Source organism: Buteo buteo, chromosome 14 (assembly GCF_964188355.1).
Source record: "Buteo buteo chromosome 14, bButBut1.hap1.1, whole genome shotgun sequence".
NCBI lineage: Eukaryota > Metazoa > Chordata > Aves > Accipitriformes > Accipitridae > Buteo > Buteo buteo.
In genome coordinates, this window is record NC_134184.1 from 20,036,830 (window position 1) to 20,058,756 (window position 21,927).

At 33.2% G+C, this 21,927-nt stretch overlaps 1 protein-coding gene across 2 annotated transcripts in view; it reads left to right on the forward strand.

Moving 5' to 3' along the window:
- KLHL1 (kelch like family member 1) overlaps window positions 1–14,593 on the forward strand; it is a 234,295-nt gene extending 219,702 nt beyond the window's left edge. For both annotated transcript variants that reach the window (XM_075046094.1, XM_075046095.1), the window contains 3 exons: window positions 7,898–8,110; window positions 12,579–12,750; window positions 14,388–14,593. In XM_075046094.1, coding sequence (XP_074902195.1) covers window positions 7,898–8,110; window positions 12,579–12,750; window positions 14,388–14,447 — 445 coding nt within the window. In that variant the 3' untranslated portion in view covers window positions 14,448–14,593. The remainder of the gene's footprint in view (window positions 1–7,897; window positions 8,111–12,578; window positions 12,751–14,387) is intronic.
- Window positions 14,594–21,927: the final 7,334 nt, after the last annotated feature.

A 21,927-nucleotide genomic window follows, 5' to 3' on the forward strand; every position in this document is an offset into this window, starting at 1 on the left:
AATAGGAGTCCAGTGTTTGGCACAAGAGAATTAGCACTGTATTGCATTCACATAACCACCTTCAAAACTTGATTGCATGGCTGATTACAACCTCCTTCAGGAGTTCTCCTTCTTTGCCTTTCATGCATTATATAATAAACTATCTGTGGCATTTTCTCTTAGCAGAATCATTAAAGCTTATTACTAATTCAGTGCCCTGGTCTGATCTTTTGTACTTTTGCACACAAATTTATATTTCCTATGTGGGGGTCCCATGCAGCTAAATGAATGTGCAATTCAATTCAATATGCATCGTATTCTCTCTTTTTCAAGCAAGATTTAACTTGGTATTTTACATCCAACCTGTAAAATAGCAGTCTCTGCACAGGCTTACTTCTTTTTATGTGGCTAGGCTAGCCTTAAAAAGGGCTAGAACAGATACAAGTTAGGGAAATACATGTGACTCTTAGAAGAGGACAATGAAAAATCATGAAACTTTACAGTAAGAACAATATTTTTCCTACAGTCCAAGGCAGGCGCATACACAGCTAGAATGTACTGTTCTTTAGAACCCAAGTGATAGTTAGGAAGCATGGCAGATGCTAATGACATTGCTGCATTGCAGGGCGGGAACTTGATGAGCCTGTTTTCTCTTGATACACTATGGTCAGGCTCCCAGATGCTTAGGCCACATTTCTATTTTGCATGTTTACTGCACATCTACATCTTTTAGTGTATACACCCCACTATGCACTTCTTTTCATCCATCATCCACACAAACAGGATTTTTGGACTAGCTGACTGTTGACTGGTATACAGCTAGTGTGACTTATTTGCTGTAAGATCTGCCATTCAGTTTTTGTAATAAGAAACATTTTGTCTTTACTACATAGTTCTTTTTTTTCTGTAAATTTTGTAATGAACAACAATTTCTACATAGATAATGAACATAACATACTAAGGTATGCATTAATTTGGTCAGGTAAGGGTACTTCAGACCAAGCAGACGTGGTGAGTTAACTTAGTCCTAATACCTGACAGAAAAGGCAATCGGGTCACTCCATCTAACTTAAGCTTTCAGATGTAACATACATACAAATCTAGACAGTAGGAGGCAGTGTGGACGATGCCTAGAAAGATTCACAGCCAATTTTTTTTAATTGTGCAGCTGCCACAATTAAGCACAGACTTTTAAAAAGCATTCAGCAATCACTGTCTTACCTCTCATGGTCAAAACAGCAAAAGATATTAGCATCCCACATTCTGGATTATTCTGAAAGTCTGGCTTTTAATTATTATCTTTAGTGGGAGATGACGTATGAGAATCCCAGGCTGTCTTTAAAAGTACTTAGTGCCTATATGCTGGGACCTGAAGGAAGCCCTTGTTCAGTGCAGTCGAAGTCTAGATACTCCCCTGACCACCTGTAGGCATCTACTTGAATTACATACACACATGTATACACACATGTATTCATATGTGTGTATATACATATGCATACACATACTTTCTTATTTCCGCATGCATAAGTCTGGAAGGATATTTAAACATCTAAATATTATTGAAATTAAAGAAAGCTAAATATCTAATTTGATATTCAACTAAATATCTTTATGGGCAGCAGCCGTTGGAGCAGCTCTCAAATACCTACTGAACTCAGCAGAACAGAATACTATGCCATCTTCACTGTTAACTGATAGTTCTATTTTTCTAATTTGAAACTTGATTAGCTTCTTAATAGCTAATATTGGGCTAAAATGAAATATCTTTTGACTCGGTAGACCAACTTCAGCTGAATCTTTCATTACTGGTTGAATTCATTGAATTGAGAAGGATTTGTTCATTGTGAAGGTCGCAGACTAAATGATCTAAGACTTTTTTTCAAGTCATCCATATAATTGCAATGCACTGATGATTTTCATACTTCAGTAAAAACTAGGGAACTGGCTCAATATTATTAAATAAATGAAGTATTAATATGCTGTAATTGTGATTTTTAAAGATGAAGTAACACTTTAGAATTTCATGCCAAGCTAACAAGATAAGAAAGTATGACTGAAACAATTATATTTCCCATCAGAGTAGTTTTTTTCATGGCTTTTTTGGCTTGAGGGTTTCTTTGCTCTTGTGCCTTATTGGTGATTCAGTTATTCTTTTACTATGGCATTTGAGCTAAGAAAAATACTATACTTGGCATACATAATTACAGTCATGTAAAGAGAGAAAATATGTTTCATACTGCATGCTTTCTGCCCACAATATTCTCAATTACTACAAACAAATACTTTTAGATCAATATTTTATGAATGACATGCATATTTTGCCTGATACTGAAATACAGCAGTGCTTTTCCTTGTCAAAAAGTTCATGCTTTCACGTGTCTGTTTCCATAACAGGCCATACATTATCTACCCAACTTGGGACTAAAATGAAATTTGACTTAGGATGATATTAATTCCTTACTAGGAATTTTATAGATGTAACTAATTTTATAAAATCCTTTTGTAATGGGAAGAATGACAAACATATTTCAAAGACTAATCCACAAGTTATCAGCCTTAGAATTTTTTCGTAGAAACTTTTAAAATCTTGTCTCTGTTCTTACTATATATTACTCTAAATGTATTTTGACCTATAAATAAATTGATACTTTAATTTAAATACGGTAGAAGTTATTTTAGGTTCTTTTATGACAGTTTTGACACTGCTGATGTTTTATAAATGTGCTGTTTATTAAGTACTGCTGTTGTTCAAACTCTTTTCTCAGAAAGGCAATTATTCTGCCTCCCCCTATAGGGAAAAAGGGACACATGTTGAAAAATTTCTTCCTTAACTGTAGAAACTACAAAAAGTTGTAGATAAAGTTTAATATTTTAGTCAAAATCATGCAATAAATGGATACTGAAACAGAACAAAATGGAACAGCTGTATGGTCTAAAATTATTAAATTCACAAAGAAGATGAATATTATAAACACATTAGCTCAGTCTAGGACAAAGTAATCTGCTAATTCAATAACAATTTCTTATTTAATGACAGATTCACTGTATCTTTTTTAATAAATAAGAGAGGAAATAAAAGGCCTTAAGCTCATGCTGTAGTAAAAGATTAATTTATAAAGACTGTTTTGCCTTAACTATCCTATAGCCTGATACAATCAAGAACATTTTTAACTGGTGGAATCTGCATACAATGACTGGTCTTGCAGAGAAAATGTAGCCCATATAACTTTGTTTAGAATTAAATTTACTTGAAATAGGTTCTTTCTATTAGGAAACTATACTTTTAGTGTAGGAAGTAGAACTTTGCAGTAATTATATTATCCATGCAGGGTATTTTTCTTTCAATATTTTCTATCAGTAGTTACTATTTCTTTAATTGCAGGCACTTACTGTATGACTTTTTTTTCTTCACTTTTTTTTTTGGTCAAACTGTATAAATTTTTAATTTACTCCACTACTGCATTACTGCACCAAATACAAGAAATACCATTCCAAATTTACACACAGAAATAAGACTTCATTAATGCTTTATATTCAGAAAATTATCAGGTTTTCAACTTTTGCCAGTGAACTGCTATTCATTGGCATTACCAAGGCAGCATGCATAGATATCTTTCCTCTCCTACAATCTGATTCCTAGATCAGGTATGGACTGATTGAGCAATACAGAAGTCTGGCACTGATGAAAATTATTACATTCCCCTCAGTTCTACCAGGCAGATATCCTTTGTGCCAGAGTCATTCTCTCTTGCTCTTTCAGGCACACTGAAAGGGCAGAAAAGGGTACAAAGGGGCCTAAGCAAAAGACTGAATGTTTTTTGATATTCACAGTGAAAGAATTTTGAAAGGCAAAACCTCATTAAGAAATGCAGGAAAGGCATGATTCAACTGTTTTCACAAGCCATACTACCTCCCATCAAAGGCAGTCTGGTCTTTTGAGGTTGGCTTGTCAAACTGAATTTAAAAATGGCTTTTTTGATTACTTATCAAAGGTTTGTAATGACAGCACTGAGATAAAAGCTTTTGATCCAGCCAGTCATGATTTCTCCTAATGATTCCTACTTTGAAACCTCTACTGCATTTTCTAGCCATTTTGTACATAAATATATACAAAAATGTTTAGGAATCTCTATCCATCTTAATACAAAAAGAAGTAACCAAACCCTGAAAAGACAGATTTCCAGCTCAGAGGAGACTGAGTTTGGTCTAAATTGGTACCTACGCACAGTGTCTGAATAAGCTGAACCATTGGGGAATAGAAATCTATAACATCTCCACAGGCAAAATTTTCACTGTGATCAGTGGAGATAAAAGTGCTCAGTACTGGATGCTTTCTTTTCCTTGTCGATCTTCCCCTCTAAACAGTGATAATTATAATAGAAATCCCAACAGCTTTGATGGGTTATACAATAAGGTGCAATTCTGTTAACAGAATATTCCCAACTCAAAAATGAATGAAGGTGTGACTATTACGGTATCATGATTATTTCTTAAGCTTTCTTTTTAATCGCTCAATTTTGAAAATAAAAATCTTACAAAACTGTAGGTACTCAAAAGCTGTTAAGAGATATGACATCTACAAGAAGTCTATAGACACCAGTAATCTGGGAGAAATAGAAAAAAATGAGCCATGTGTTTGATGCTAGTTGAAGTAGTATGTGAGGTAAGGTAAAATTACTAAAATAATATTGTAAATTAACAATGTGAAATTGCTAAATTCAGACTCACTGGATTATCTTTCATCTCTGAATTCTGAAAGTACTTGCATATGAAAATGAAAGTCTACTTACAAGTACTTTCAACAAATCATCCAGAGCAGAGGTGGTACCTGGTAACTGAAGTAATACAATGGAATAGAGTTAAGAGGCAAAAGAGCAGCCCTTGCAATTGCAGGACTGATACCTGATCTCAGTAATGCCAGGTTTTTCAGGCCTTCTTAGAGACATACATTATACTTTTCCTTATAGAAAATTTTACTATAAACTGTTACCAAGAAAGACAAAGCTGCAGAAATGGATTCATTCTAAGTCATCTAATAAAATAGGACCCTGAGCACTAAGAAGGAAGTAAGACTACTAAATATCTTTGAATATAAGTATTTCAAAAATTTCAGGTAGCTGTACAGTATCCTGAACGTTCAGCACTGGTTGCAGAGTTGTTCTGCAGTCATTTAGGGCCTTTGTGACTATGGATTATGAAATTTGGCTGACAGGTGTTCAGCAACAACCAGAACTTTAAAACAATTACTCAGTTTCCAACTTGTATTTGTCTGAACTAGACCTTTGTGAAATAAAATTTTATTGTTAGTCTTATGAACTATTCCTTGCTGAGGTATAAACACAATCAAAATGTAAAATGATAGTTCCAAAATCTGATTTTGGAAATTATTTTTGTTTTGTTCTGCATAGCACAGAGTGTTTTAACAAAAACTAGGTCATTCCAATCTCTGGATGAAACATTTATCAGTTACTTATGAACAGCATTTGCTAACTCTTTACCAGCAACTCAGGAATGCCTTTGGCTATATTTTACTACCTGTCTTAATTGAAATAGAGGAATGAAAAATGCTTCGCTTTCACTATGGAAATACCAGCTTATAGATTTATTTCAGTTGAAAGACAACGGAATAGATGAGAACTTTTCATGCCAAAAGAAATAAAGAAAGTGGCTGGTATATAAATTGGGGGAACACATGATTATTCACACTGAACTCTGCAGAAGTGTTGGTACTTTGCATTTTTTAAAATTCTGTGAGGTGTTTAGGTGTCCAAATATTTACTTAGAAATCTATTTGGAAATCTCAGGCTTGTTAACCATGGCCTTCATTTTTAGGGATCAATTCACTTATCAACATGTGTCTACTGCCATTTGAATTGCCTCAGGATAGCTTACTTGACCTCCAGCAATCATGCATATTTCTCCTGTGTAGTCTTTGTCATATCTGCCAGCCTGCAGGGAATGTCACTGTACCCTAAATGTCACAGATGATGTTTGATCACTGTCAAGTGATGAACCAAGTCCCATCTTTGAAAATAAAGATAACGTCCATGCAGTCACCTATATGTAAATGCTTATATTTATATTTATGTTAATGTTAATGTATTTGGATCACACGTTTAAATTTTTTTAGTGCTCTTCCGCAGTTCTTATTCTCTGCTGAAGAAAAGAAGTATGGTTGTGGCTGATGAAATAAATTGTTCTTTAGACTTGTCTGACTACCATGTGCATAACAACAATTTAGACACTGTAGACACCCACAGATTAACACTTACATGTAGGTGTCTTAATCTTAAATTTTATCCCACCTGTATATATCTGATAATCATATTGAAAGGTAAATGTCTTAGGTCTGGATTCACAGAAATAGTTGCAAAAAAGTATATTTGCTTTAACATCTCTCATAGAGGAGTATGGATTCTCCTGGCTACTTCAGTCAGAGCACAAGTATGTCTGTCAGGCAGTACCAAAATGTTCTATGGCTTCAGTGACATATTTAGTGATAGTATGGTGCTTCCTTATTCATCAGCATCCATGTCAACGAAACGTAATGGTAAATGCACATTTAAGTAGCTCTGAATTCATGGAGCACTTAGGACAGTAAAAGCTTCCAAATGAATAATTGCTTCACACAGACAGCTTTTGCATCCTAAATTGCTCAGTGGTTGGACTTTAAAATAGGCTGTGTTTCTATTAGTTAATCTGCAGGCACTGTAAAAAGGGCAACAGACTGCAAAAGGACTCATATAAGAAAAGAATGCAGCATGGTAATAGTGGGAAAGAAAAATCAGAACTGTTTCCTCCTGGGAACCATTATAAAGGGAGGAAGGAAACAAGTTTCTTGTCTGCAGATAGTTACAAACACAATATATTTTATGTTGAACCACATTTTTGCCATTTCAAATATAAAATATTTTCAGAAGTTTTTCATGACTTCCCTATAGAACTCAATCCTCATAATATAGTCTGATGAAGAAAATCAAGATACAGTGCCTGGGGGTATCATTTTCTTACTTGCTGAGTAGACATGTTAATGTTAGTGTGAGCAAGACTTTTCTTCAGTATAACCAAGATCCTTGAAACTGAGGTAAGTACTTTTTAAAAACCCATGTTTAAAACATAATGCAGTATTCATTTCTGCAATGCACTGCAATTTTGATCTCTACTATATTCTAAGTGTAAAATTCATTCTGGATGTGAGCATCCCATTGATAGTTTTGTATCTGGAATAGGCTGAATACTAGATCAAAGACTGACTATGGTTTTCCATATGGTTTGTACTTCAGCATACAAAGCTTGTGCAGTACTAGGTTTTTTTTTTTCTTTTTTTTTTTCTCCCCAGGAAGGCAGTATTAGAAGCCTATGAATCTATGCAGTATTAAAGAATTACACAAGATAGGATATTAAAATAAGGACAGCAGTTGTCAGACTAATTCCCACTACTTTGATGCATGATAAAAACACAGAAAAATTATAATAAATGGATTGCATATTTCTTGTTTGTCTGGATTACCAGTTATAAGTTAGCGCTTTCACTTCCACCTCACAGGTGATGAGCAGTTAGGCAGCAACCCTGCTTACATGATTTATAAATCTATATAGACAAATCTGCATGTCACTTATGGCACTCTTGGCAGTATATGCTGTAATCAAAGAATGAAAATATCCATTACCAAAAAGAAAATATCTTCCTTTCTATTCAGGTGGGCAAAGCACTAAATAGTATGTGAATTTGGTAATAATATTAAAATCATCTATGTTTGCTGACCATATGAAATTCATATGATTTTGAGAGATTATCTTTTTTTTCTTTTTCCTGTTCGCTGATGTCAGATAAAAACCCCCAGATGCTTCTTGGTTTTATTTCTACAGTTTTGATGTCTTGTTTTATTAACATTTTTATTTGTGTGTATTTTCTTAGGTTATATTCAGTTGGAGGTCGGGATGGAAGTTCGTGTTTGAGTTCAATGGAATATTATGATCCTCACACAAATAAATGGAATATGTGTGCTCCTATGTGTAAGAGAAGAGGAGGTGTAGGAGTGGCTACGTGTGATGGCTTTCTTTATGCAGTTGGAGGGCATGATGCTCCTGCTTCTAACCATTGTTCCCGACTGCTGGACTATGTAGAAAGGTATCCAATTATACATGCATTTTATGAATACAAAATAATGTCCAGCAGCATAATTTTCTTACCTAAGTGACAGTAAAATTAAACAGATGGTTTTACCCCAAGAAATGCTAAATTATTATTTACTTGAAAAAGTCCATAGAGGTTTGTAGAAGACAATTTCTTTAAAGGTTATTTTCTTCCCCTTTTAATCACAGTACTATTGTATGTTATCATGGACACAAAAATCCATTATTTTCACATCTTATTTAAGAAAACTTTGTTTTTAAGGCACGATATTACATATTGCAGAGTCATAAATTAAACTTTGCAGAGATAAAAATTCAGCTTTGAAATAATTTTATAACACCAAATTGTGTTTAGAAGTGTTTTGTAACTCTAAAAACATAGCTAAGCAAAGAAATATAGAACTTCTTAAGAGATGGATATTTACAGTACATGACATTGCTTCCTTTAGCAGCACTGTCAATTCCTGTTGTGTTGATATAAGCTTTATACACTGTATTTACCATACCCTAATTTTTGCAGGTGGATATTTTGCAAATTCAAGAATATCTAGTAGGGCAGTAGGGCACAGTTGGAGTGGTTATAGCATTCAATTTGAAGGTACTCTTCAAATGTTTCATGAAGGTCTGACTTTTTTCTGCTTCTGTATGCTTTAAAATAGAATAAGGAAAATACACTCTCCAAATATGTACATGTTGCAAAGGTTACATTGGATACGTTTGAGTAGTTGGTTTATCTTGACATGCAAGTAAAGATAGGCACTGGGAGAGATCTATTTATTTATATTTTGAAGGGGTTAAACTTTAATTAAATGTCAGGTATTGCTTCTGCTGTATCTGGCTTGGCATTTACCAGTTACCCAATATGTAATCCAAAAATTATAAGTTAAAACTTACTCCTTATGTTATCCATATGATTTTGCTCAGTCTTAGACCCATTCCCATCTCTACTGTATGTAAGCAAAGATCACAGACTGGCAAATACTTTACTTCTCATTTCCAACAGATGGAAAGTTCATCAGAGAAATCCCATGATGCCTGTACTTACAGGGCCTATCCTTGTGGGGTTCTGTTTATAAGGAACAATAACCAGAATTTTCAATGAAATAACTTTATATTAAGACTACTAGTGACAACATTAATAAGTATGAAATCTGTCCAACTACTTCTGTTTATTGGTACTTGTAAGGGAGCTTTTCTTTAATTTTTCTGTCTCTGAGAAGAAAACCCTTCTGGTGTTGAAGACAAACCACATCCCATCACATTTGTCTTTCTCAGGGGGGACTGTAACAACAAACTAAACCACATATCCTTAAGCTATTTTATGTACTGGTATATGAATGACATTATACAGAGTTCCTTGTCTAGGTATTTTTGCACTGATAGCAAAAAATTTGGATAATGTACTTCATGGGCCGTTAGCTTCCAGGCTAAAACTTGGGACTAACAAATCAGAACATGTAATGCTATTAGCTTGCATAGAGTGGATGTGAATTAAGCAGTGGACTCCACTAAAACATGAAAAATTTCTCATGGTCCTCCCAGTGATTGATAACTTTATATAAAGTGGCTAGGGTGTGATTTAGTGTGTCTGTTTTTGTATTCAAAAATAATACATCATCTTCAAAAAATAAAAACATCTCAATAACTTAGGAAACCGAAGACTAATAAGTGATAATGAGGTCTATTATAGTAAGCTATTTTACATCTGTCTGAAAGTTTTACTTTCTGTAAATATCTAGGGCATCTTTTTTAGCTAAGTCTCTTTCCTTCTTCAGGAATGAGTCTCTGCTTCAGTCATTTTGTCATTCTGCTACAGCCTGATAGGATGTTCTTTATTAAAATACCAGTTTGCTCCTGGAAGACTGTCAAACCAGACATAATGTTTTAAAATTTATTTTTAAGATTATGTAAATCTACTGAGAGCAGATATGTGTTTTCTAAATGCTACTGCTAAAATCCTGCTCAACAGTAATTAGGACTCCCAGAGTGAACTCTTCTAAGGTTGATGCAATTGTAAAGGATTTCCTATGGATTCAAGCATTCTAAAATAAAATAATAGTTATGTTTGTCTGCTCTTCACAAGCTGGGAAAGTACAATGTTGTATTCCTTTCTAAATGTAAAATAACTAGATCCTTTTTTAAGAATTATAAGATTTTGGAGATATTTTGGCAGATTTTATAAAGTAGCTTTCTTTTCCAAATGTTACTCAAAACTTGAGAGCTATTAAAACCATAAGCAAGTGATCTATACTTTTTTCCCCTTCATCTCTCCTTGATTTCAAATTTATTTCTTTCTACATTCAGGAACTTTTATCATAACCCTTCTGACCATAGGGCATACCTAGTTATTATAAAGATGAAATGTACAGTTGTTTTTGACAGAAGAAAGGATATAAGAAATCTCAGACATTTTCCTGGCAATTACAAAAAACAAGTTCTTGTGCAGTTCTATTTTGTTGACAGAATTGAGTTATAAGAATTCTGTTTAGCCTTGCATATCTGTTTATTACAAAAGGAATAAAGTCCAAAGATGTCAAATGTATTTAGTTTCCCCTGCTTTTGCACCTCCTCACCTTGGCCCTTGTAATTCAAGAGTAGTGTGTCAAAGAGTCTATTAAAATTTATTGCCTTTAGGCAGGTGAAAATACAATGCATGCTGGTGCATTTCAGTGGCTGGGAAACTTTCAGCTAGAGGCATATGATGCTGTTGAAAAAGTCATACAGTCTTTGAAAAAATCCATTCAAAATTAATTTTTTTGGGGGGCTTGTTACATGAACATTTCCTTTCCACATATTCAAGCATTGTTTTAAAGTATTTTACTCTCAAGTTTTTAAAAAACATTTATCTCTTATGTAGATATTTAACTCAAAACTTTTAAAGAAAGATAGCAAAATGAAAAAATGTGAATAAATAAAATAAAGAAATTTTTTTCAAAAAGTAAAATGAACAACACAATCAATTTAATGGTATTTTAAACATAAAAAGTTGAACACAAAATTTTCACATCTTATTTTCTAGAGAACTCCTCATAAAACCAGAAGGATTAGCAGCCAATAGATGAGTAGAACTTTTTTCCAAAAATGTAATTAGCTGTCAAGAATAATTTAATCAAGGTTAAAGACAATTCTGTTATTGTCCAATTTGAAGGTCATATTTCTGAACCAAAGGACACTTACAAGCAAAGTACTGTAACATTATTGCATTATTTATATTAAAAAAAAAAAAAAATTTCCATTATTCAAATATAATGTGGGACTTCAAACAGTATTCCTACTAGTTGTTTATTGAGAATATGAATGAAGCATATGTATATACAACTTCCTGTAGGATTATCAACTTCTAGTTAATAAAGTTTAAACTAGAGGAAACATGTTGAAAGAATTTGGCTCCCCCCAAAAAAAATAAACTTATAGTTAATACTGTTTCTTAAAGGTGTAGGAGAAAGTGGTTTGATGCCATTTTGAATGCCATGAATTTTATATAACAATATAGTAGTTAGCGGACTTGTAAATAAATAAGATTTTTAGCCATTATAGAGATCCTTTATAATTATTTTAGAGAAATTATCATGCCTGAAGTGTGATCTGCCTTACACTTAAGCAAATTACTAAAGTCAGTCAAAGGATTTGTATCCTTAAACTGTTTATTTTCTCCAGTTATTATAAGTGATTCTACAACATAGTAGAGATGCTTAAGGACAGATGAAATTCTTTGTATCATATTGTGATAGAGTATTCTATTTTAGTAATATTTGTCATCTAAAAATGAGGTATCTATCTAGTTTAACCTACTACTCCAGATATCCTTAGTAATAAACTAAGAGGCATTGTCAAAAGGTGATTCATTTCTGTTTTACAGATGTCTAAAATAGACACAATAGAATGGCTTCTGAAATTAACTAATTTTTACATTGTTATTCAATATCTAAATTAATGGCCTAGGCTAAGTGTTTAATTTTTAAATGACTTTCATTATACAAAAGGAATTTTGCCCTCAGTTTTAAAAATTCTATGGTGATTATGTCTTAAAAACTGTACTACTCTCTTCACTTGAGCAAGTATGAGGAGCAGAATCTAACTCTAATGCAGTTAAGCATATTCCCTGAATTCAAAGGGAGGTTTTCTGGCTGTGAACATTGCATAGTATAATTTTAGAAATTAAAGTATGGGGTAATATAATTTTAGAAAGAATATTTTAATATGCTACAAGAAATATCCTATTTAAAATATATACATAAAAATGTACATACATCCAGCTATAGCCCTTATATCCTTCTCAAATCTCTTTTTATGACACCTTACCCCACAAATACCTTAGTTTATTCCGAAAGGTTGGCTGAGCAAAAGTTGCTAAAGGATTTTTTTTTTTTTTCCAGAAAAAGAGGGCTATATTCAAATGAAGATAAGCATGAATTCTCACTTATCTACACCCTGGACATTCAGTTTCCTTTCTTTTTCCTCAGGTATGATCCAAAAACTGATACATGGACAATGGTGGCTCCACTGAGTATGCCTCGAGATGCTGTTGGTGTCTGTCTCCTTGGTGACAAATTATATGCAGTAGGGGGCTATGATGGTCAAACATATTTGAACACTATGGAAGCATATGACCCTCAAACTAATGAATGGACACAGGTAATCATAAAGTCTTTATTTTTTTCGTCTGTAACATATTTCAATAGTTGTACATAAAACCATTACTTTTCTGAAAAAAGTACAGTATCTGAGGTTGCCATAGCTGTAAATCTAGTCATAGTATTTTTTCAAGTATTATGTCAGGAGTTTCCTCTGAAGACAGAAGAGAGAATTAGATCCTAACCGGAAAAAGACAGAATAAACAGTCATTAGAAATATTATCTTGTTACCTTTCAGGCAAAATTCTTGTTCTGATCAATTTCTATAGCAAATTAATTTTTTTCATCTTTCTTCATGAAGAAGAAATGTCATTAAAAGTACCACAATGGATCTGGAATTTTAATTGGTAACCAGCATGTCCTGAAGAGCCTTCATATGAAATTTGTTTACTTTGTGTAGAGAGCCAAGTTTTTATTTCATTCTTCAATTCGATTTTCTTATGTTTGATGGATATTTTGAAATGTTGAACTGTATCTATGTTTCTAATGTTGAACCGTATCAGAATTAACAGGTATAATAGAAATAGTGGTATAATTCAAAAAGCTGGGGACTAGTGATTTGGTTGTAGAAGGAATGTATTTTATTATGTCACAGTAGTGCTTGGAAAGATTTGGATTTACAGCAAAGACTTAAAAAGAAACAAAAGATTATTTCAACACTTTCTGTTATTAATTCTGTTTTAACACTTTCTGAAAAAGTAAATTGTTCCACCAGTGTAGATATTTACATCTGATTTAGTCACCCTAAGTTCCCTTTAAAGTTAGTGAAGAAAAGTACATACTTCGAAAGCATGATCTTATCCTAAAATAAGCATTTAAAATAGGCCAGATGTCTTATACTCAAAAATGCCTATTTCTTTTTATGATTGTAAAGAGGGGCTTCTGTTGTCAAGCTTAAAGGTAGACATACGTGGTATAAAGTTAATGCAGAAGCCCATCTTTTTTATCTACTATTCATTAAATGACAAGAGAGCATTTTTATGACATTCTGTAGGAAATAAAAAATCAATTTGGAAAGATTCTTTTCTCAAATCCACCAGTCCACATAAAAAAAATAAATAACCATGTTTGGACAGATCGGAAACATGTAACACCTCTGCTTTGATATGTACAGTACCATTAATTACAGTGTATTACCATTAGTATTATTACATACCAGCTGACTCTACTGTTTTAGTTTCAGCAAGATCCAGTCTCCTAAAGTTATTAAACCTTGTGTTGTCTTGAATACTGTCTAAAGCTGCCAAACTTATTCCAAAGGACACTTGAACCTGTTTAGGAATACTGGAACTATACAATTTTGGTATTGGTAGCCTTGACCTTGTCTCAGGGACTGAAGTGGAAGCATCAGCTACAGTCTACAGATTATAGAAGCTCCTTGCATATCAACAGTTCACAAAATTGATGACAGCTTGAAAATCACTTATTTTTTTCTGTTCTTACACTATCAAGTGAAAGATGTCAGATGTGAGTAAGTAACTTCAAAACTACAATGCTAGAATATTCTGAGTTGCATTTATTTTTAATGGCTTATACTCCCATTAGTTTTGACCATTTTGGAATAATGTTGGCACAGCACTTTGGCAATATCTTGCATGGCTTGTTCCTGTTGAGTTAATTTGTATCTTTTTTCTGCAGATGGCGTCCCTAAATATTGGAAGAGCTGGTGCCTGTGTTGTAGTCATCAAACAACCATGACTTTGTCAGCACTGCTTAGGATTTTACTGACTGTGAAATTATTATTTTTCTACCAGACAACGAAAATAATAACTACATGAGAACAAGGATTTATACAGTGAATACTCTGTTGATCACAGACCTGAAGAAGTTTGGAAGTGGGAAAGATTAAGTATTTATGCCCTATAAAATCATAAAAACTGTTCGCAGACAGTGAACAAGAAAAAAAATCAGGCTATTGTAGGCGTAAAAGTCTGAACATGGAGTAGTAAATTCAGGTACTGTTCTCATGAATGTGTCCTGGAGAACTGGATAATCAAGGGACAGCTGTACACAAGGAGCAGGAGGGAATACGAGAAGAGTTTTCATGGCCGCAAGAGTTTTAACTGCAGAAACATTAAAGTACATTTAATCACTTTTAAACTGTGTTTTTTGAAAGAGAAAAGTAGATAGTAATGTAAGATTTTTCTCTTCAGGTCTTGTCTTCAAATGGGTTATGGCTTCTCACTTAAACAGGCAGTTTGGTTCTTACTGAAGGAAAGAGGTAGAAAAGTCTGGATATTCAAGTTTCATTCATAATGACTGAGCTGTTGCTCTACAGTAGGAAGAAAAACAAAACTAGAAGTAAACCTCCAAGATGAGTTTTTTTTCTAATTTCAGATTATACCTCCTTGCCAGTGTTAACGCATCTTATAAGTGAGTTTATTGAAGGGAAAGCCTGTGTGTTTAATCTAATTATACACAAAGCAATTCTTTGGCTGCACTGGGGCTTTGTTGCAAATATGGGAGTCAAAAGAACAGTTTCCCAGTTCTTTCTTAATCTTATATTCAATTTAAGCATGTGGGCTCTGATGTCATTGTTTAGTGTATCTTCTGCATGTTGGAAGCTCATGAAAAGCTGGCAAATTTATACTGTTCCTTCACTCCATCATGTAACAGATGAACCATGACCAGAACAGTCTATAGAGCCTCTTCTAACATTTCAAGAGGGATAAAAATACTACATTTTATTTCTTTCTGAGGCTCATACATCCACATCTTTGCCTGATTAGAGCCGCCAATTCATGACTTTCCACTTATGACTGAGAGCAAACTGCAAGTAGGGAATTCAGTCAGAATAAATGCAGGTGAATTAAGGAAAATTAGACTATTTGATCTAATAAAGTTCATATGGCAAATATACTAGTGTCATCTGTACTTCCCTTTAGGGTTGATAATTTCTGGCAGTAATGATACTTTGAGATTTTGCCTTGGAAGTAGATTTGACATTGATACTTTGTATCTGCTCAGCTGAATCAGTTAGAATCCTAGAGGCACTTAAAAATGGAATATTCAGGGATGCACAGGCTCTGGGAACAGGACTACCAAGTATACCTCTTCTTTAAAGCCTTGCTGATCCTTTAGGAAACATTTCATGGTCCAAAAGCAGGAACCTCACAGTCTTCTGTCACTAGCAATTTTGAGAAGGAATTCTGGTTATAGTTAAAAGAGTTTTCCTAGTGGAAACCTTTGAAACCATTTGAGATGAAAAAATACATGCAGCCTCCTACTTGGGACATTTGATTTGGAGATGTGTCTTTCCTTCTAATAGCATCAGCATGCATGGAAATCTTTGTTTCCTAACACAAACTGAACTTCAGTTCTGAAGCCTAATTGTACTGGTTTAAATCTTTTAAATGCTCCTCTGTCCTAATTAGAAATCAGCTGCAAAATCTTCAATATTGGTTTTCCACAGTCAGTTAGCTTTTGAATTGCAATTAGCCTTCCACAGACAAGCATGTCCATTTTTCCCCAACTATAACAACTTGTTGAATAAAAGATGTTACCTCGTTACAAAATTTGCTTCACATAAACATAAGCTTCTGAGACCAAAACAAGAAGGTTCTAGAATTATAATTGCAATTAAATATAGACATTAGCATTCAGTTCTCCTACACAGATACCTAATGAACTTAGAAATTGAATTTTAATTCTATTCCCAGATCTTCCTTTTGCTTATATTATATTCATACACAGTAGAAATATGATTACTCTACCCATATACTGACCTTCAAAATAGGATTACTTCTATTAATTGCTGTCCCTGGTAGATTTGTTTTCTGTGCCTTGATCATTTTTATCCCCAATTTATGCTCAATTTTATTTTTTATTCTCAATTTCTTTTTTAGAGATTTTCAATTTGCCTTAATTTATCCAAAATGAAACTTTATTCTCATGTGAAATTTTTCAGACTACTCCACTTCTCTTATGCTGAAAAAATAAAATTATTGATTTGTTTTATTTAGATTATGTAAAATCTAGCCACAGTAAGAGCCAAATTTGGCTTTCAGATTCTTTTTATACACCTACATCAATATGTTCTAGAGTTTCTTCTAAACAGAATTTAGGAAGAATTTTTTTAATAGATTTTAAGTTTTTCTTACCATTCTGTTTACTCTGCTCTTATTAAAAACAATAATAGTTTTACCTTTTACTTAAATCAAAATAGTGTATAGTCTTAATCTTGGTTTCTGTGATCCATTAAGATCCTTTTTTTATGTATAAGAGTTAAAATTGCTTCTGATAGGCTGAGTTGTGCTAAACAATATTACATTTACAGGAAAAGCAGCTGTCTTTTGAAAAAACAGATTACCTCATCATTTTTAGTCTAGCATGGTACCTTTTCTCTCATAAAATCCCTTTGATTCCAGAGTATGAAAACCATAGTCGAATCAGATCTGCAACAAATATTAATTTCAGTGAAATTAATAATTAAATTCCTCAAAATGCTGCTTGTAAATTTTATAGTTTAATATACTAAGACTGTTCTAAAATGTTAGCATTTTCTCTATCTTTCCAATTGTTTTTTATTCATTGTAACACTTCTTTTTCCCAGAATGTCAACCACTTTTACTAGAAAGTCCTTTTTTCACATTAGCCTGTATTTATACATGGGCATTATACCTATTTTTTTCCGATTGTTGCCCATCCTTATATATGAACATCTTTTGTATTAATCAAACATAAGTAAAAGTAATTAAAATTTAAGTCCTCTGGGGTAATTAAAATTGAGGCCCTCTGGGACTATTGAGAAGTCTTGCATTTCTCTGTTCTATGTGTCAAAAAGTCTTTTTGTGTTATTGTTTATTAAAGATTTTATTAATTTCCTTCTTGCTGCTACTGGTTTTGAGATAGGAAGAAGGTCAAGGACATGAGTGCTAGAAAAGCTATTTTTAAATGGATGAGTCTATACAGATTTTTATATGAAGATAGAGAAAACAATACTGGCAGAAAGTGGTCATTCTTGTGCCTGAGGATTTATATTCAAAAGGTTGGATGGACACAATGAAATCAAGTCTATGCTCTTCAGTTTCCCTACCCAATTCTTTTCAAATCCATTGGGACATTATAGATCAGTGACAGCCAATTGTGATGCAGGATTTTCTTTTCTCTTTCTCTTTTCATTGATTATTTCTCTAGTGAGGATAAAACATTCGCTGCTAAAAAAAAAGAAAAAGTGCAAAAGACAATACTTATCTTTGAAGTGCTTATAGAAGCAATACCTAAAAGACAAAATAAGTGTGTTCCCCAGAAGAGGGAATAAACTCATCAGTGTTATAGCTGTGGCAGTGCTGTTAATGTTTATAAATACATTAAAGAAACCATACAAGAAATTACATTTTTGTAGGGTTTTGATTGGTTAAGTAAAAAAAAAATCAAGAAAAATACCGTAACATTAAGTCTCTTTTTTTTTTAATGAATTAGTCTTCCTGATTTAATTCCTTTCAAAATGCTAGATAGTTAAACTCCAAGAATATAAATTTCTAGACAACATTAGAATCTTTATAAATATGGAATAATTCAAGTTGAACTCAATAGAAAAACTGATCAAGCAAAATAGGTAAATCTTCTCCTATGACTCTGAGGATGCCATTTTTAATTTGTTTCTACCAATATAATAGTGTTAAAAAATCCATTTTGCAAAAGAAAGACTAATCGTTTGATCTTCTATTGTTTATGGAACTGTTGGTTACCTTGCATTTTTGGACCTTTCCTTTAAGTTATTTTTTACATTTACAGTTTTATTATTGACAGTGAGGGATGCTAGAAATATAATCAGTAAAGATTTATATAGAAAAATGTAATTTAATAATCATTATTTAGTAGAGCTCTTTATTATTGCCATTTTGTGGTCCAATTTTATTGAAAATTTTTGCATTGAAATCAGAGCCACAAATAAGGCAATAAAAAGATCTGAAGGTAAGAATATTGTTACTTTGGCTTTAATTATAATTGATCAATACATATTTGTATATGTGTTCTTGCAATCAAAATACTAATATTGCTTAAAAGCAAAAGTAAGTTATTAAAAATTCTTTTGCATATAGAACAGACTTCTAATCATATGAAACTGGTCAAATTATTAAGACAATTTAAGGATGCTTTCAGGGAGTTACCTGTCTCATAATATTGTTCGGTTAAGCTAACATTAATTGACTTAAGGGAACCATTTTAGCATAGACAAAAGACGATTTCCTTGAGTATCATTCTCTTCTACAGAAAACTGCCATCAATTGACCATTATTTAAAAAGTACTCATGTTAAAATGTATCTAGAAAGCTCTATATATTATTCAGATTGTTTTATATGTTTAGAAGGCCCAAATAAATTCCTTTGAATATATTTGTCAATGACTTAAACTCTTTCCAATTACTTCAATAAAAATAACTCACAAATAAGTTATGCAAGTTTTAATGGCTCAGACCTTCATGTCCATGAGCAAACACCAGAAACACTGTGCATTGTGATTATGAATGAAGTACAGGTTTTCCACAAGAGAATGCACACACTAGAAGTCTTTCTGTATTACTGTGCTGACAGTGGACTGGGCATAACAAAACGTACCCTGTTATCTATGACTTTGTGTTAGTTATTTCATGAGGAATAAATAAAGACGACATTTCTGCAAAGGCTTAAAAAATGCCCTTGTAACTGTTATCAAACAGCAGTAATAAATTACATGAAAAATTCTGTAATATTGTGGGAAACTTAGACATTTGACTATGTGCATGTATGGAATTTGATGGTACAAAACCAAGTATAAAACTATTTACCTGTATCAAATTCACAGCCTGGAACAGGACATGGTGCGCTTTTTTGCCATTAGCATCTCCCATACGTACACCTGTGTTTAGTTTTAGATTGTGAGTAATGCTCACAATCCACCTGCACATTGGCTCTTTTTACAATACTGCTTTCTCACTTTTCTCCCCTCCCCACCCCCAGTTTCTGTTTATATTGCAGAGGCTTTCTACCATAAGGCATATTTTCCCACAGAATTGTTTCTGATGAAAGCAGCAAATAGAATAGTACATCATACTGGTAACCAATTCCTTATCACTCTATATGCAAAATGGATGTGCATGACATAATAAAGAAAGGTTTATTTTTCTTTTCCAAAGTAAAACTTCTTTGATATGTCTTCAGTCTCTTAAGATCTACACATTGAAAAAAGAAATGTAAACTTTCTAAAAATGTAAACATTTTTAATAGAGAGCTTCCAACTATTCACAGATTACTCCAAATTTAAAAAAATGTGTGTTTAGTCATGCACAATTTGTCATGATGCCAGTGCTGGCATCCAGATCTTTATAGATGTTCATGTTTGTGCACTTGTCTCATTGTCTCCAGATTTTTTCTAATCCAAAGGACATCTCCAGCTGAGTGAATAAAATATCAAATGCAAAATTTACAGCTTATATTTGAAGCTTCTGTGTGGTATGCACAAATCAGAAATCAGGATCCCAGACTGCTCACAGACCATGTTTCCAACCTTGGTAGAAGTTTGATTCAAAGTTAGCATTCCTACCAAACATAGCATCCAGTGTAGTCATTATAATATTTATCAAAAATATCAGAATAGAAAATATTCTGTGAATGATAATACAATAGAATAATAGCATCTCAGAAATGTAAAAAGAATATTAGGGAAACAGATTTTTGTTACTTGGAAGGAGACATTCCCCAAGAGTACTATATCTTATTCCCGACAGAAGCAGTTTGATTTTAGGAAAATGACTTTACAACCAATCTACTGGCTCATAAATTGAAATATTGTTTGAAAACAGTCATTTCTTATATTCCTTCTTGTAAAATAGGAACTTGACTTCATACGTTCACCATAAAAGAAGAAAAATTGTTATTTTTCCCACAGTAGTACTTAAAATCTCAATATTGAAAAACAGCATATCATATATATCTTAGAAGTCAGTAGCTAGTTACATACTTTACAGTCTGAGAATATCAAGTTCTAGGACATTTTGGCATCTACCATACCAAGCAGATGTGCATATACTAGGTAATACAGGCTCACTGCCAACTCAGAAGAGAATCTCAATATGTAAAAGTAACTTCAGAAATATTTCTGTTTAAAAATAGATTATCCATGCAATATATCTGTTCTAACTTATATGAGAATGTATAAAATATTCAGCAGAATAATTATTCTTCAGCCTTATTCTAAATCCAGTGTAAAGCTGCTCAAATTGGCATAACCTTACATTTCATTACAAATTCCCTCATTATAGTTCTGCTTCATAGTACATGGGGATTAGGTACACTTGGGGCAGAGAGACTGCTCAAAATCGTTAAATCAGCATAACTTTGATTTCCACGTGCAGGACTGCAACTGTTGGAAATTAAACCATAAAGAAAATTACTAGCAAAGGTAAGAAATGCAGTGGCAGGGAACAATACAGCCTGTAATCACTGGCTATCCACAGCTTCCCCCTGGGGATCTATGGAGCTGCCAAATCCGTCACCCTCTAAGGGTGTGAAAAGCAGTCAAAGCTGAGGTATAAGCAACTTACACTTCTGTCACCCCAGATTTTCCATGATGACATGATACTTAAAAAAAACATAAAAATTAAAAAAAAAAAAAATAAAAAAATAAACCACTCATGCGGAAGTCTAGTACTCTTCAGATTTAGGTCTATGAAGCAGGTTCATATTCAGTGTTCTTCACTTAGATGGCTAGGTTCTGTGTAAAGTCTGGTATCCTTAGTGAACTATTTCTAGGGTAGAGACTGTCCCTAACAAAAGTCAGTGGAGAGAGCTGTTTTTGAAGGCCTCCAGGAAGAAATATTGTTCCAAAGGTGAAATATATAAGTAGATGAGCATTCAGTTTAGTTGCCACCCCCCCACCCCCAAAGGGCATCTGAGATGCCCAAAATTATCTAAGACATCCACACTGCACTGGCAGGTATGACACATGAAGTTTTGGAGTGGCAAGAGAAGTTCAAACAGGAACCTCCGAAGTATCCCAGATTATATTAGATGCTTATGTGTAGACAAATAGAATTCATGATCCCTTATATATGTCTCTCTCTATGCACCCAGTGCCATTAGATGTTTGAAGGTGGCATCTTGCAACCCACCTGGGTGATAAGAAAGGTTGAATTTAAAAATAGTTTACTTCAGTTGCTTAAGCTTGAAAATATTAACCTTGATTGTCCAATGAATG